The sequence below is a fragment of the Oncorhynchus gorbuscha genome, linkage group LG12 (assembly GCF_021184085.1).
Source record: "Oncorhynchus gorbuscha isolate QuinsamMale2020 ecotype Even-year linkage group LG12, OgorEven_v1.0, whole genome shotgun sequence".
Lineage (NCBI taxonomy): Eukaryota > Metazoa > Chordata > Actinopteri > Salmoniformes > Salmonidae > Oncorhynchus > Oncorhynchus gorbuscha.
Window position 1 is genome coordinate 60,927,030 of NC_060184.1, and position 18,418 is coordinate 60,945,447.

Here is an 18,418-nt window from a genome sequence, read left to right on the forward strand (position 1 = left end):
TGATGGATCACCACCTCAAGCTGAACCTCGGCAAGACGGAGCTGCTCTTCCTCCCGGGGAAGGACTGCCCGTTCCATGATCTCGCCATCACGGTTAACAACTCCATTGTGTCCTCCTCCCAGAGCGCTAAGAACCTTGGCGTGATCCTGGACAACACCCTGTCGTTCTCAACTAACATCAAGGCGGTGGCCCGTTCCTGTAGGTTCATGCTCTACAACATCCGCAGAGTACGACCCTGCCTCACACAGGAAGCGGCGCAGGTCCTAATCCAGGCACTTGTCATCTCCCGTCTGGATTACTGCAACTCGCTGTTGGCTGGGCTCCCTGCCTGTGCCATTAAACCCCTACAACTCATCCAGAACGCCGCAGCCTGTCTGGTGTTCAACCTTCCCAAGTTCTCTCACGTCACCCCGCTCCTCCGCTCTCTCCACTGGCTTCCAGTTGAAGCTCGCATCCGCTACAAGAACATGGTGCTTGCCTACGGAGCTGTGAGGGGAACGGCACCTCAGTACCTCCAGGCTCTGATCAGGCCCTACACCCAAACAAGGGCACTGCGTTCATCCACCTCTGGCCTGCGCGCCTCCCTACCACTAAGGAAGTACAGTTCCCGCTCAGCCCAGTCAAAACTGTTCGCTGCTCTGGCCCCCCAATGGTGGAACAAACTCCCTCATGACGCCAGGACAGCGGAGTCAATCACCACCTTCCGGAGACACCTGAAACCCCACCTCTTTAAGGAAGACCTAGGATAGGATAAGTAATCCTTCTCACCCCCCCCTTTAAGATTTAGATGCACTATTGTAAAGTGACTGTTCCACTGGATGTCATAAGGTGAATGCACCAATTTGTAAGTCGCTCTGGATAAGAGCGTCTGCTAAATGACTTAAATGTAAATGTAATGTAATGTCTCTGCACCTTGGATAGAAACGCTTGGCCTGCCTTATCCACCCCTGGCAGTCTTCAGCTGAGATGTCTCTGCACCTTGGATAGAAACGCTTGGCCTGCCTCATCCACCCCTGGCAGTCTTCAGCTGAGATGTCTCTGCACCTTGGATAGAAACGCTTGGCCTGCCTCACCCACCCCTGGCAGTCTTCAGCTGAGATGTCTCTGCACCTTGGATAGAAACGCTTGGCCTGCCTCATCCACCCCTGGCAGTCTTCAGCTGAGATGTCTCTGCACCTTGGATAGAAACGCTTGGCCCTCCTTATCCACCCCTAGCAGTCTTCAGCTGAGATGTCTCTGCACCTTGGATAGAAACGCTTGGCCTGCCTCATCCACCCCTGGCAGTCTTCAGCTGAGATGTCTCTGCACCTTGGATAGAAACGCTTGGCCCGCCTTATCCACCCCTAGCAGTCTTCAGCTGAGATGTCTCTGCACCTTGGATAGAAACGCTTGGCCTGCCTCATCCACCCCTGGCAGTCTTCAGCTGAGATGTCTCTGCACCTTGGATAGAAACGCTTGGCCTGCCTTATCCACCCCTAGCAGTCTTCAGCTGAGATGTCTCTGCACCTTGGATAGAAACGCTTGGCCTGCCTCATCCACCCCTGGCAGTCTTCAGCTGAGATGTCTCTGCACCTTGGATAGAAACGCTTGGCCTGCCTTATCCACCCCTGGCAGTCTTCAGCTGAGATGTCTCTGCAGCCGGCATCCATTGCATCCAGGAGGGGATTTTGTCATGTGGCTGATGATCATACACTTTCCACCTCCAGGCAGAAAAGATTCCTCAATGGTGTTGAGGAAAGGTGAGAAGTGGGGAGGAAAGTTGAGAAGTGGAGAGGAAAGGTGAGAAGTGGGGAGGAAAAGGGAAACCATTCTTGGATGGGCTGCAGACCAGTTTGTGATTGCATGTGAATGGTGGAATGCTACATTGTCCCATGCAATCACAAATGTCCTCATGTTTCCTCCCAGCTGTTCCCTTTCTGCTTCTGGCACCAGTTGTTGGTGGAGGTCAAAAGAAAGCGCTCAGTGTTGTAGGGACCAATCTGGCATTTCTGCAGGACCAGACCAGCACTCGAGACTGCAGCACACATTGTGATATTTGCTCCCCTCTGACCCGGCACATCAACAGTGGCCCTTTTCTCGGTGACGTTGCTTCCCCTCCGACGTGTTTTTGTCAGTTTAAACCCTGCCTCATCTTCATAAATGATTTCATGTGGGGTCTGTTTAGCCTCCAACTCCATGACCCTCTGAAAGAAATCAAACACATTGTGTTAATGCTTTTCAGTATGTCCTACTGTATGTACTTTAAGTAGCATAGTGTAAAACTCACTATAGAACTAGACATATTGGAGAGACATCATACCTGGACGTATTGGTGCTGGAGTTCCTTGACCAGCTCAATGTTCCTTTCAAAAGGAATCGTGTACAACTGTTTCATTCGAACTCTATGTTTGGTCAGAGTCTGAACAATGGTAGTCAGGCTGATGATTTCCACATTGTGAAATACCAGGTTGTCCTCTACAATGATCTGAATTTCTCTCAGTTTTATTGCATTGTCAGCAATGACCAATCCTACAATGGCATGCTCTTGGTCTTCACTGAGGAACTTTCCTCTTCCCCCAGAGGGAGGAAGACGTTGTGTCCTTTAGAGGATCAAAAATACAACTCTTTCACCAGTCTCTCTCAGTGATAGACCATGGTATTAGACTGGACTCTTTCACCAGCCTCTCTCTGTGATAGACCATGGTATTAGACTGGACTCTTTCACCAGCCTCTCTCTGTGATAGACCATGGTATTAGACTGGACTCTTTCATCAGCCTCTCTCAGTGATAGACCATGGTATTAGACTGGACTCTTTCACCAGCCTCTCTCTGTGATAGACCATGGTATTAGACTGGACTCTTTCACCAGCCTCTCTCTGTGATAGACCATGGTATTAGACTGGACTCTTTCACCAGCCTCTCTCAGTGATAGACCATGGTATTAGACTGGACTCTTTCACCAGCCTCTCTCTGTGATAGACCATGGTATTAGACTGGACTCTTTCATCAGCCTCTCTCTGTGATAGACCATGGTATTAGACTGGACTCTTTCACCAGCCTCTCTCTGTGATAGACCATGGTATTAGACTGGACTCTTTCACCAGCCTCTCTCTGTGATAGACCATGGTATTAGACTGGACTCTTTCATCAGCCTCTCTCAGTGATAGACCATGGTATTAGGCTGGACTCTTTCATCAGCCTCTCTCTGTGATAGACCATGGTATTAGACTGGACTCTTTCACCAGCCTCTCTCTGTGATAGACCATGGTATTAGACTGGACTCTTTCATCAGCCTCTCTCAGTGATAGACCATGGTATTAGGCTGGACTCTTTCATCAGCCTCTCTCTGTGATAGACCATGGTATTAGACTGGACTCTTTCATCAGCCTCTCTCAGTGATAGACCATGGTATTAGACTGGACTCTTTCACCAGCCTCTCTCTGTGATAGACCATGGTATTAGACTGGACTCTTTCACCAGCCTCTCTCTGTGATAGACCATGGTATTAGACTGGACTCTTTCACCAGCCTCTCTCTGTGATAGACCATGGTATTAGACTGGACTCTTTCACCAGTCTCTCTCTGTGATAGACCATGGTATTAGACTGGACTCTTTCATCAGCCTCTCTCAGTGATAGACCATGGTATTAGGCTGGACTCTTTCATCAGCCTCTCTCTGTGATAGACCATGGTATTAGACTGGACTCTTTCATCAGCCTCTCTCAGTGATAGACCATGGTATTAGACTGGACTCTTTCACCAGCCTCTCTCTGTGATAGACCATGGTATTAGACTGGACTCTTTCATCAGCCTCTCTCTGTGATAGACCATGGTATTAGACTGGACTCTTTCACCAGCCTCTCTCTGTGATAGACCATGGTATTAGACTGGACTCTTTCACCAGCCTCTCTCTGTGATAGACCATGGTATTAGACTGGACTCTTTCATCAGCCTCTCTCAGTGATAGACCATGGTATTAGGCTGGACTCTTTCATCAGCCTCTCTCTGTGATAGACCATGGTATTAGACTGGACTCTTTCACAGCCTCTCTCTGTGATAGACCATGGTATTAGACTGGACTCTTTCATCAGCCTCTCTCAGTGATAGACCATGGTATTAGGCTGGACTCTTTCATCAGCCTCTCTCTGTGATAGACCATGGTATTAGACTGGACTCTTTCATCAGCCTCTCTCAGTGATAGACCATGGTATTAGACTGGACTCTTTCACCAGCCTCTCTCTGTGATAGACCATGGTATTAGACTGGACTCTTTCACCAGCCTCTCTCTGTGATAGACCATGGTATTAGACTGGACTCTTTCACCAGCCTCTCTCTGTGATAGACCATGGTATTAGACTGGACTCTTTCATCAGTCTCTCTGTGATAGACCATGGTATTAGACTGGACTCTTTCATCAGCCTCTCTCAGTGATAGACCATGGTATTAGGCTGGACTCTTTCATCAGCCTCTCTCTGTGATAGACCATGGTATTAGACTGGACTCTTTCATCAGCCTCTCTCAGTGATAGACCATGGTATTAGACTGGACTCTTTCACCAGCCTCTCTCTGTGATAGACCATGGTATTAGACTGGACTCTTTCACCAGCCTCTCTCTGTGATAGACCATGGTATTAGACTGGACTCTTTCACCAGCCTCTCTCTGTGATAGACCATGGTATTAGACTGGACTCTTTCACCAGTCTCTCTCTGTGATAGACCATGGTATTAGACTGGACTCTTTCATCAGCCTCTCTCTGTGATAGACCATGGTATTAGACTGGACTCTTTCATCAGCCTCTCTCTGTGATAGACCATGGTATTAGACTGGACTCTTTCACCAGCCTCTCTCTGTGATAGACCATGGTATTAGACTGGACTCTTTCACCAGCCTCTCTCTGTGATAGACCATGGTATTAGACTGGACTCTTTCATCAGCCTCTTTCAGTGATAGACCATGGTATTAGACTGGACTCTTTCATCAGCCTCTCTCTGTGATAGACCATGGTATTAGACTGGACTCTTTCACCAGCCTCTCTCAGTGATAGACCATGGTATTAGACTGGACTCTTTCATCAGCCTCTCTCAGTGATAGACCATGGTATTAGACTGGACTCTTTCCTCAGCCTCTCTCTGTGATAGACCATGGTATTAGACTGGACTCTTTCATCAGCCTCTCTCAGTGATAGACCATGGTATTAGACTGGACTCTTTCACCAGCCTCTCTCTGTGATAGACCATGGTATTAGACTGGACTCTTTCACCAGCCTCTCTCTGTGATAGACCATGGTAATTTGTAAGTCGCTCTGGATAAGAGCGTCTGCTAAATGACTTAAATGTAAATGTAATGTATTAGACTGGACTCTTTCACCAGCCTCTCTCTGTGATAGACCATGGTATTAGACTGGACTCTTTCACCAGCCTCTCTCTGTGATAGACCATGGTATTAGACTGGACTCTTTCATCAGCCTCTCTATGTGATAGACCATGGTATTAGACTGGACTCTTTCATCAGCCTCTCTCTGTGATAGACCATGGTATTAGACTGGACTCTTTCACCAGCCTCTCTCTGTGATAGACCATGGTATTAGACTGGACTCTTTCATCAGCCTCTCTCAGTGATAGACCATGGTATTAGACTGGACTCTTTCACCAGCCTCTCTCTGTGATAGACCATGGTATTAGACTGGACTCTTTCATCAGCCTCTCTCAGTGATAGACCATGGTATTAGACTGGACTCTTTCATCAGCCTCTCTCAGTGATAGACCATGGTATTAGGCTGGACTCTTTCACCAGCCTCACTCAGTGATAGACCATCGTATTAGGCTGGACTCTTTCACCAGCCTCTCTCAGTGATAGACCATCGTATTAGGCTGGACTCTTTCACCAGCCTCTCTCAGTGATAGACCATCGTATTAGGCTGTACTCTTTCACTAATCTCTATCAGTGATAGACCATGGTATTAGAGTGGACTCTTTCACCAGCCTCTCTCTGTGATAGACCATGGTTTATCACATGGTCTATGATATTTCATCAGTGACAACAGCTCATACACTCCTTTGAACACCACCATGCATTCTTACTCCTCTCCCCCTACCTCTCCTTCTCACTTGTCCTTGTCCAACTACTCCTCTGCCTGGTCCAGCTACTTCTCTCCCTGGTCCAACTACGCCTCTTCCTTGTCCAAACATGATTTTTTTTCTCTCTCTGCTCCTCTGTGTTGTTTTGTATCCACATTGAACAAAATCAATTCAAAGAGCCCCCTTTTTACTGTGTATGTCCATGTAATTGAAAGAACTTCAACACCTGGCTATGTCTCCGATTCGGGTTGGATTCAGCTGTGGTTGGTCTATTTTACACAACTTACAGTAAATCAGATATTTCTAAATGTTTCAATGATCTGTTCATTAAAAAAATATTATCAGCTGTTTCAACATGAATTGTGTTAATGGGATGGTCCACAACAGATGGATGTTGTGCTAATTGTGTTTAGATTTTTGAAGATGTGACTACAGATTGGACAAAAGGATGTTAGCGATTGTAAAAAAAAAATGGTCATGTATGTGAAAGTTTAAATTACGTACACACACCTCAGGAAAAGTTGGAATTCAGACCTGTTTGAAAACTCTGTTTAAACATATATCCCTACACCTGAAATGGAATGGATGTTGAAAAGAAAAAGAAAATTATTCAAGACATTATCCATCTGTGCCTTACTTTTCCTATATTTATATCATGTTGAAGCATTGAAAAACATGAATCACAAGTGAACAACACGATCCTCCTCAACAGACAGCAACAGATACAAAATTCTGCCTGCATATTAATAATTCGATTAGCTTCTCCTCCCATATGATTAACAACCTAGCCATTCATCACACACACACAGGTATAAATGACATTCTCTTAAATCACTCTACTTATCCGCTGGCATCGCAGACGTCCAGTAATGTGTATGATAGATCACTTCAGGATGAAGAAGATAACCGTGTATACTGAGTTCCAGCACTTAATACACATAGCATCTTTTATAAGGGATCTTTCACTGTAAAAAGATAAAACTCCCTTTGTAGTGTACCGTGACTTTTAACCCTATCACAACAGGTGTTTCCTAAGATGTTGCCGAGTGCTGTAACTTTGCTTCTAGGTGATTCTATGATAGGTGTTGTGTGTTAATTATATAGTAGGAGGTGTTGTATGTTAATTGCAGTCAGGTCACCTGTGATACAAGTCAGTATTTGATGTCCATCCATGTCTGAGGATGTCGGGAGATGAGTTGGAAACTGTCCACTAGGGGCAACAGTGAGCGCTGTTACCTTCAAGTAGGTTTCGGTTTTGCTAGGACGTTGTGGACGGGGATGGAGGATGGGCAAGCATCTTCCCGAACATTGCATGTTTGAATCCAGCGATAGAAAGTCGTTTTTGAAGTTTTTGATTGAACCTTTTCATGCGTGAGATCCAAATATCTCTAACGGTCGCCCCCATCATGACTTGTTTTATGCGCATGATGTCAGAATGCACTCGCTTTTTTATAATGTATTTACAGTTTTATTCACATGTTTTCAAGTACTGGTGACAAATAATGCATTCCGATTATCGCATAGTGTCACACTCTGACCATTATTTGCGTTGTTTGTTTCTATGTTTTGTTTGGTCAGGGTGTGATATGAGTGGGCATTCTATGTTGTTGCATGTCTAGTTAGTCTGTTTCTATGTGTTTTGGCCTGATATGGTTCTCAATCAGAGGCAGGTGTTTGTCGTTGTCTCTGATTGGGAACCATATTTAGGTAGCCTGCTTTGTATTGTGGTTTGTGGGTTATTGTCTATGTGTAGTTGCCTGTGTCTGCACTCGTTGTCATAGCGTCACGTTTGTTTTTTTGTTTAAGTGTTCTTCATTCATTAAAAGAAGAATGTATTCTAATCACGCTGCGCTTTGGTCTCCTCTTTACGACGATCGTGACACATAGATTGTAATGGACACCTATGATTCGTGTAAAATAATTTCTTGAAGGTTGTACTGATTATGATGAGCTAATGCTTAGTTATTTGCAAGCTATGTGTGGAGCCATGTTTGTTGACATTATACACTGCATTCTGTCAGATCAAAGATACTGTAATGAGGTGAAGGAATGGTTCCCTCAACTTTAGAGTAAACTCCTGATGATACACCCCCTTCAACATGCATACTGCAAACAGCCCAATTAATCTCATCTCTTTTTCTTATCTTTGGTTGATGCCAAAAATCAAACATGTTGGTGTGCAAAAACTACCCATCGTCAAATTACTCTTGATTTTTAGAAAGTGTTTTAGTCAATTATTTGTATCAATGGTGAGCTCACCCATGATGTGATGAATTGGAAATAGTAATTTCTATTAGCTAATTCATATTGTGGTTTCTGTCAGTAAAAGAGTTAGCTAAATATGACCACTTGAGTTACATCAATCTTTCCTCAGTTAATGCTAGTGTCACGCCTCGGTCATTGTATTTTGTGTTTTCGTTATATATTTGGTCAGGCCAGGGTGTGACATGGGTTTTTGTTATTGTATTTTCGTATTGGGGTTTGTAGTATTTGGGATCGCGGCTGATTAGGGGTGTTGTATAGGCTTGGCTGCCTGAGGCGGTTCTCAATCAGAGTCAGGTGATTCTCGTTGTCTCTGATTGGGAACCGTATTTAGGTAGCCTGGTTTCGCTTTGTATTTTGTGGGTGATTGTTCCTGTCTCTGTGTAGTTTCACCAGATAGGCTGTAATTAGGTTTCACGTTCCGTTTGTTTTGTATTTTGTATAGTTATTTCATGTGTCACTTTTTCTATTAAAGTCATGAGTAACCACTACGCTGCATTTTGGTCCGACTCTCTTTCTACAAATGAAGAACGCCGTTACAGAATCACCCACCACACACGGACCGAGCAGCGTGTTAACAGGCAGCGACAGCTGGAGCAGCAAAAGGAGGATGAATTATTCGGAGAATGGACATGGGAAGACGTGTTGGATGGTAAAGGTTGTTACACTTGGGAGGAGATACTGGCCGGAAGAGATCGCCTCCCATGGGAACAGGTGGAGGCACTAAGGAGAGCAGAGGCAGCCGGAGATAGGAGCCGACGATACGAGGGAACACGGTTGGCAAGGGAGCCCGAAAAGCAGCCCCAAAAAATTATTGGGGTGGGGGGGGCTTAATGGGAGTATGGCTATACCAGGTAGGAGACCTGCGCAAACTCCCTGTGCTTACCGGTGGGCTAGAGAGACCGGGCAGGCACCGTGTTATGCTATGGAGCGCACGGTGTTTCCAGTGCGGGCGCATAGCCCGGTGCGGTTCATACCAGCCCTTTGTATTGGCCGGGCTAGAGTGGGCATCGAGCCAGGTAAGCTTGGGCAGGCTCGGTGCTCAAGAACTCTAGTGCGCCTGCACGGTCCGGTCTATCCAGAACCACCTCCACACACCAGTCCTCCGGTAGCAGCTCCCCGCACCAGGCTTCCTGTGCGTGTCCTCAATCCTGTAACACCAGTTCCAGCACCACGCACCAGGCCTTCTGTGCGCCTCGCCTGTTCAGCACAGCCAGAGCCTTCCTTCCCTCCTGCGCTACTGGAGGCTCCCGCCTGTCTGTTCAGCGCTATCAGAGCCTTCCTTCCCACCTGCGCTGTCGGAGTCTCCCGCCTGTTCAGCGCTATCAGAGCCTTCCTCCTCTACAGCGCTGCCGGAGCCTCCTGCCTGTTCGGAGCAGCCTGAGCTGCCAGTCTGCAGGGAGCTGTCAGTCTGCAAGGTGCTGTCAGTCTGCATGAAGCAGCCAGAACTGTCAGTCTGCAAAGAGCTGCCAGTCTGCAGGGTGCTGTCAGCCTGCATGGAGCAGTCAGAGCTGTCAGTCTGCATGACGCAGCCAGAGCTGTCAGTCTGCATGGAGCAGTCAAAGCTGTCAGTCTGTTCGAAGCAGCCAGAACTGTCAGTCTGCATGAAGCAGCCAGACTTGTCAGTCTGCAAAGAGCTGCCAGTCTGCAAGGAGCTGTCAGCCTGCATGTAGCTGCCAGAGCTGTCAGTCTGCAAGGAGCTGTCAGTCTGCATAGAGCAGCTAGATCCGCCAGTTAGCCATGATCTTCTAGATCTGCCAGTCAACCAGTCTCTTCCAGATCTGCCAGTCAACCAGTCTCTTCCAGATCTGCCAGTCAACCAGTCTCTTCCAGATCTGCCAGTCAACCAGAATCTTCTAGATCCGCCAGCCAGCCAGGATCTACCGGAGCCTACTACCTGCCTGAGCTTCATCTCAGTACTGGGCTTCCTCTCAGTACTGGGCTTCCCCTCAGTTCCGGTCTGCCCCTCAGTTCCGGGCTGCCCCTCAGTCTCGAGCTTCCCCTCAGTCCCGAGCTTCCCCTCAGTCCCGAGCTTCCCCTCAGTCCCGAGCTGCCCCTCAGCTCCGAGCTTCCCCTCAGTCCCGAGCTGCCTCAGTCCCGAGCTGCCCCTCAGTCCCGAGCTGTCCCTCAGTCCCGAGATGCCCCTCAGTCACGAGCTGCTCCTCAGTTCTGTGGGGTTCTGGTTGAGGACTATTAGGCCATGGTCGGCGGCGAGGGTGGATTATCCCAGGACGCGAAGGGGAGGAACTATGACTTTAATGGATTGGGGTCCACGTCCCGAGCCGGAACCGCCACCATGGACAGACACCCACCTGGACCCTCCCTATGGTTTTGAGGTGCGTCCGGGAGTCCGCACCTTAGGGGGGTTCTGTCACGCCTTGGTCATTGTATTTTGTGTTTTCGTTATATATTTGGTCAGGCCAGGGTGTGACATGGGTTTATGTTATTGTATTTTCGTATTGGGGTTTGTAGTATTTGGGATCGCGGCTGATTAGGGGTGTTGTATAGGCTTGACTGCCTGAGGCGGTTCTCAATCAGAGTCAGGTGATTCTCATTGTCTCTGATTGGGAACCGTATTTAGGTAGCCTGGTTTCGCTTTGTATTTCGTGGGTGATTGTTTCTGTCTCTGTGTAGTTTCACCAGATAGGCTGTAATTAGGTTTCACGTTCCGTTTGTTTTGTATTTTGTATAGTTATTTCATGTGTCACTTTTTCTATTAAAGTCATGAGTAACCACTACGCTGCATTTCGGTCCAACTCTCATTCTACAAATGAAGAACGCCGTTACAGCTAGGACTAATTTAGCCTACATTTTCGTATGCTGCAGGGACCACTATAGAATGATCACACCCGTTTGAGCGTATGCTGCAGGGACCACTATAGAATGATCACACCCGTTTGAGCGTATGCTGCAGGGACCACTATAGAATGATCACACCCGTTTGAGCGTATGCTGCAGGGACCACAATAGAATGATCACACCGGTTTGAGCGTATGCTGCAGGGACCACTATAGAATGATCACACCGGTTTGAGCGTATGCTGCAGGGACCACTATAGAATGATCACACCCGTTTGAGCGTATGCTGCAGGGACCACTATAGAATGATCACACCCGTTTGAGCGTATGCTGCAGGGACCACTATAGAATGATCACACCCGTTTGAGCGTATGCTGCAGGGACCACTATAGAATGATCACACCCGTTTGAGCGTATGCTGCAGGGACCACTATAGAATGATCACACCCGTTTGAGCGTATGCTGCAGGGACCACAATAGAATGATCACACCGGTTTGAGCGTATGCTGCAGGGACCACAATAGAATGATCACACCGGTTTGAGCGTATGCTGCAGGGACCACTATAGAATGATCACACCGGTTTGAGCGTATGCTGCAGGGACCCCTATAGAATGATCACACCGGTTTGAGCGTATGCTGCAGGGACCACTATAGAATGATCACACCGGTTTGAGCGTATGCTGCAGGGACCACTATAGAATGATCACACCGGTTTGAGCGTATGCTGCAGGGACCACTATAGAATGATCACACCGGTTTGAGCGTATGCTGCAGGGACCCCTATAGAATGATCACACCGGTTTGAGCGTATGCTGCAGGGACCACTATAGAATGATCACACCGGTTTGAGCGTATGCTGCAGGGACCCCTATAGAATGATCACACCGGTTTGAGCATATGCTGCAGGGACCACTATAGAATGATCACACCCGTTTGTTGGTACGTGTCAAAGGGTTAACCTCAGGATCTCAGAGTTAATGCCTGAACTTAACTCTAACCTTAAATGTTCAGCGTTAATGGCTAATCTTAACCTTAAACACTTAGACATTTGACGCTTGAGAAACATGGATGAACGTCTAATTCTGATGTGAGACTGAGAGTTAGTTGCTTAATTGTATAGGAGGTGTTGTGTGTTCATTCTATGGTAGGTGTTGTGTGTGCATTCTATGTAAGCTGTTGTGTGTTCATTCTATGTAAGCTGTTGTGTGTTCATTCTATGGTAGGTGTTGTGTGTTCATTCTATGTAAGCTGTTGTGTGTTCATTCTATGGTAGGTGTTGTGTGTTCATTCTATGTAAGGTGTTGTGTGTTCATTCTATGGTAGGTGTTGTGTGTTCATTCTATGGTAGGTGTTGTGTGTTCATTCTATGGTAGGTGTTGTGTGTTCATTCTATGGTAGGTGTTGTGGTCCTTCTGTAGCTCAGTTGGTAGAGCATGGCGCTTATAACGCCAGGGTAGTGGGTTCGATCCCCGGGACCACCCATACGTAGAATGTATGCACACATGACTGTAAGTCGCTTTGGATAAAAGCGTCTGCTAAATGGCATATATTATTATATATTGTATATAGTTGTTGTGTGTTCATCTGACACATCCGATGAAGGTCAGCTGATTCCTGGAAAGAGCTAAAAAGGGTGAAACAGTGGACCGGGAGGGAGAGAGACAGAGGGGGAGAGAGACAGAGGGAGGGAGGGAGAGAGAAAGAGAAAGAGGGAGGGAGAGAGAAAGAGAGAGGGAGAGAGACATAGGGAGGGAGAACGAGAAAGGGGGAGAGGGAGAGAAAGGGAGGGAGAAAAAAGGAGTGAGAGAGAAAGAGAGAGGGAAGGAGACAGAGGGAGGGAGGGAGAACGAGAAAGGGGGAGAGAGAAAGAGAGGGAGAGAAAGGGAGGGAGAAAAAAGGAGTGAGAGAGAAAGAGAGAGGGAAGGAGACAGAGGGAGGGAGAGAGACAGAGGGAGAACGAGAAAGGGAGGGAGAAAAAAGGAGTGAGAAAGAGAGAGGGAAGAAGACAGAGGGAGGGAGAACAATAAAGAGAGACTAAGGGGTAGTGTGTGTGTGTGTGTGTGTGTGTGTGTGTGTGTGTGTGTGTGTGTGTGTGTGTGTGTGTGTGTGTGTGTGTGTGTGTGTGTGTGTGTGTGTGTGTGTGTGTGTGTGTGTGTGTGTGTGTGCGTTCCTGCATGTTTGCGGGGTACCTTCTCCAGTAGCTGGCGGAGCTGTCTTCCCTTGGCATCTCTGGAGCAGAGGTTCTGTTCAGGTGCCACCACCGTGCAGATACACCGACCATCGGCATCCTGGGCAGAGCTGTACACCTGCCAGCCCTCCTTAGGCCCAATTGTCTACACACACGCGCACACATGCACACACAGGAAAATGTTGGTGAAGGGAATCGTTGATGTGGGTAAATGCCGTTGGACGACAGACAACATTTTCCAATATGAGCTGGTAGCTAGATTATCAAAGAGCTAGTGATAGAAAGCAGTGGTTCCAACCAGGGGTACAAGGACTCCTGGGGGGGACTTGGTCTTGAGAAGACTCATGAGACCATAGGCTTACTGGCAAAATGCACATGTGTGGGTACTTCAGGGGTACTCCAGACAGAGCAAAATGCAGTTTTGTACAGTAACCGAAAAAGGTTGGGAACTACTAATATAAAGTGATAGATATATACAATACCATTCAAATGTTTGAACACGCCTACTCATTCAAGGGATTTTATTTAGTTTTACTATTTTATACATTGTAGTATAATAGTGAAGACATCACAACTATGAAACAACATATTTGTAGAATCATGTAGTATGCAAAAAAGTGTTAAACAAATCTAAATATATTTAAGATTTATCAAAGTAGCCACCCTTTGCCTTGATGACAACTTTGCACACAATTGGCATTATCTGAACCTGCTTCATGAGGTAGTTACCTGGAATGCATTTCAATGAACAGGGGTGCCGTGCCTTAAGTTAATTTGTGGAACCTTGCGTTTGAGCCAATCAGTTGTGTTGTGACAAGGTAGGGGTGGTATACAGAAGGTGTTTGGTAAAAGACCAAGTCCATATTATGGCAAGACCCACTCAAATAATCAGTGACAGTCCATCATTACTTTAAGACATGAAGATGATGAAACTGGCTCTCATGAGGACCGCCACAGGAAATGAAGACCCAGATTTACCTCTGCTACAGAGGATAAGTCCATTAGAGTTACCAGCCTCAGAAATTGCAGCCCAAATAAATGCTTCACAGAGTTCAAGTAACATACACATCTCAACATCAATTGTTCAGAGGAGACTGTGTGAATCAGGCCTTCATGGTCAAATTGCTGCAAAGAAACCACTACTAAAGTTCACCAATGAGAAGAAGATACTTGCTTTGTCCAAGAAACATGAGCAATAGACATTAGACCGGTGGAAATCTGTCCTTTGGTCTGATGAGTCCAAATTTGAGATTTTGGGTTTCAACCTCCATGTCTTTGTGAGATGCATAGAAGGTGAACAGATGATCTCCGCATATGTGGTTCCCACTGTGAGGATTTGAAGAGGAGGTGTGATGGTGTGGGGGTGCTTTGCTGGTGACATTTTCTGTGATTTATTTGGAATTCAAGGCACACTTAACCAGCATGGCTACCACAGCATTCTGCAGCGATACACCATTCCATCTGGTTTGCGCTTAATGGGACTATCATTTGTTTTTCAACAGGACAATGACCCAACACACCTCTAGGCTGTGTAAGGGCTCTTTGACCAAGAAGGAGAGTCATGAAGTGCTTCATCAGATGACCTGGCCTCCACAATCACCCGACCTCAAACCAATTCAGATGGTATGGTATGAGTTGGACCGCAGAAAAATGAAAAGCAGCCAACAAGTGCTCAGCATATGTGGGAACTCCTTCAAGACTTTTTGTAAAGCATTACAGGTGAAGCTGGTTGAGAGAATGCCAAGAGTGTGCAAAGCTGCCAAAGCAAATGGTGGCTACTTTGAAGAATCTATAATATAACATATATTGTGATTGTTTAACACTTCTCTGGTTACTACATGATTCCATATGTGTTATTTCATAGTTGTGATGTCTTCACTAGTATTCTACAATGTAGAAAATAGTACAAATGAAGAAAAACCCTTGAATGAGTAGGTGTGTCCAAACTTTTGAATGGTCTGTATATCTTCCGCAAAAGAATAGGAAATATAAGTCATGCTCATGCCATGTACAACCAACAGCAACTAAGGACATTGGACAAGGCCACTCTATATTAAAACAAGTTCTTTCTGTCTCTGTAACCAGAGCCTTGAATACAGCCAATCACACCGACACGTGTTTTATTTTTCTCCATTCCTTTAAAAGTGCAACTCTCTGACAACCTTCCCATTCAAGGCTGAACTATAAACTCATATTTCTGTTGCTGTTTCACTTCAGAGAGAGAGAGAGAGATAGAAAGAGAGAGAGAGCCAGGAACAGAGGAAATGAAAGGGAGAGAGATGGAGAGTGGAACATGAGTGACCCATTTCAAGAAACTTGGCGCATGCCACACGTCACTACTTCACAGGAGAGGCATTTTAACTTGATGTTGCAGAAATACCTTCTGGAACATGTGAACTTTCATGTGCCTTAATAACAAACGTGTATGCCATCAGTACATACAAAGAAAAGTATGAGCCTGGTTGGTTTCTCCATGGAAAAATACAGGTACCTTCCCGCTAGCTATGGTTGGCTGAGATAATGGATGGACTGGACATGCCGAGAGATGAGTTCGGATTGTTCTTCTGTGTAGCATGCTTCTCTCTATAAAATGAGTGTGGATAATCCCTTCTACCACAGCTTTTTTTTAAAGATATCATGCTTCTACTCTCAACGTTAAGGGAGAGAGGGGGTTAGAGAGAGAGAGAGAGAGAGAGAGAGAGAGAGAGAGAGAGAGAGAGAGAGAGAGAGAGAGAGAGAGAGAGAGAGAGAGAGAGAGAGAGAGAGAGAGAGAGAGAGAGAGAGAGAGAGAGAGAGAGAGAGAGAGAGAAAATAAATGGAGAGTGTCAAACATGAGATGTGTGGTGATAATGAGTGTGAGAGAGGGGGTTAAAGAGAAATAGAGAGAGAGAGAAAGAGAAAGAGAGAAGGGGAGAGAAATACACAACCACAGATGCTTGTGCAGGGAGTAAAACAGTGCTGGTCCACTGGGGATGGCTCCGTGTCTCCACTGAATGGTATTTTGTGAGAATGATTAATGACCAGCCTTTGGAGTGTATCTCTGTGTGAAACCAATGTAGCCTTGTAGCATATGCTTCTCTATCTAACTTACAGAGACCTGGAACCATAGGCCCTAATCCCTAACACTCAGAAGAGAACGAGACAGAGATACAGAGGCCGACGTGCGGGTACCCTGATGAAACTACGGAGTAAATCATCCACCTCTACTACCTGTTCTATTCGTGAATGTACAATCACTGGTGAACAAACTGGACGAGCTCCGTTCGAAACTATCCCATCAATGGGACCTGAAGAACTGTAATATCCTATGTTTCTCGGAAATTTGGACATGGATAATATTTGCACCGGAAGGACAGAATGGCAGCGTTGGGTAAGCTCAAGGGGGGTGGTGTGTGTCTCTTTGTTAACAACAGCTGGATCGCGATCTCCAATATTAAGGAAGTCTCGAGGTTCTGCTCGTCTGAGATAGAATACCTCATAGTCAGCTGTAGACCAAACTATTTACCAAGTGAGTTTTCATCCATATTCTTCGTAGCTGTTTTATTCACCATGACAAACCGATGCTGGAACTAAGACCACACACAACAAGCTGTATCGACGCTAACAAGAAAATGTTAATGCAGGAAAACTGAAATCCATTTTATCTCATTTCTACCAACTTTCTATCACCTGTGAGAAAACTCTAGATCACCTTTACTCCACACAGAGAGATGCATACAATGCTCTCCCTCGCCTTCCATTTGGTAAATATATCCTACTGATTCCTGCTTACAAGCAAAAACTCAAACAGGAAGTACCAGTGATGGGCTCTATACAGATGTGGTCAGATGAAGCGGATGCAAAGCAATAGGAATGTTTCACTAGCACAGACTGGAATATGTTCTGGGATTCATTGATCCGATACCACATTAGTCACTGGATTCATTAATAAGTGCATTGACAATGTCATCATGGTTTGAAAGGTTGGTCATGGCTCACAATGCCACCAAACACCCCAGACACCCTGGACCCACTCCAATTCACATACCGCCCCAACAGATCCACAGAGGACGCAATATTTATTCCACTCCACACTGCCCTTTCCCACTTGGACAAAAGGAACACCTACGTGAGAATGCTGGTCATTGAATAGAGCTCAGCGTTCAACACCATTGCAACCTCCAAGCTCATCACTAAGCTATGGACCCTGGGACTAAACACCTCCCTCTGCAACTGGATACTGGACTTCCTGACGGGACACCCTCAGGTGGTGAGAGTAGCCAACAACACATCTGCCATGCTGACCCTCAACACGGGGGCCTCTCAGGAGTGAGTGCTTAGTCCCCTCCTGTACTCCCTGTTCACCCACGCCTGCATGGCCATCATTAAGTTTGCCAAAGACACAACATTGGTAGGCCTGATCACCGACGACGAGAACACCTATAGAAGGAGGTCAGAGACCTGGCAGTGTGGTGCCAGGACAATAACCTCTCCCTCAATGTCAGCCAGACAAAGTAGCTGATCATGGACAACATTAAATGGAGGGCAGTGCATGCCTCCATTCACATCGATGGGGCTGTAGTTTAGAGGGTCGAAAGCTTCAAGTTCCTCAGTGTCCAAATCACTAATGATCTATCATGGTCCAAACACACCAACCTAGAGTTCAACAGGGCACAACAATGCATCTTCCTTCTCGGGAGGCTGAAAGTCAATGTCTTTGCACTTTTTGGAATAATCACATCGGCTCCTGCTACTGTTTATTATCTGTTACTTTATTCCTAGTTATATGTACATACACTAAATTACCAAAATTATGTGGACACCTGCTCTTCGAACATCTCATTCCAAAATCATGGACATTAATATGAAGTTAGTCCCCACTTTGCTGCTATAACAGCCTCCTCTCTTCTGGGAAGGCTTTCCACTAGATGTTGAAACATTGCTGCAGGGACTTGCTTCCATTCAGCCACAAGAGCATTAGTGAAGTCGGGCACTGATGTTGGGCGATTAGGCCTGGCTCGCAGTCAGTGTTCCAATTCATCCCAAAGGTGTTCCACGGGGTGGATGTCCCGGGCTCTGTGCAGGCCAGTCAAGTCCTTCCACACCAATCTCAACAAACCATTTCTGTATGGA

At 46.3% G+C, this 18,418-nt stretch overlaps 1 protein-coding gene across 1 annotated transcript in view; it reads right to left on the bottom strand.

The window, feature by feature from the left end:
- olfm3a (olfactomedin 3a) overlaps positions 1-18,418 on the bottom strand; it is a 42,576-nt gene that overhangs the window by 15,600 nt on the left and 8,558 nt on the right. The window contains exon 2 of the mRNA XM_046290785.1: positions 13,308-13,451. Coding sequence (XP_046146741.1) covers positions 13,308-13,451 — 144 coding nt within the window. The remainder of the gene's footprint in view (positions 1-13,307; positions 13,452-18,418) is intronic.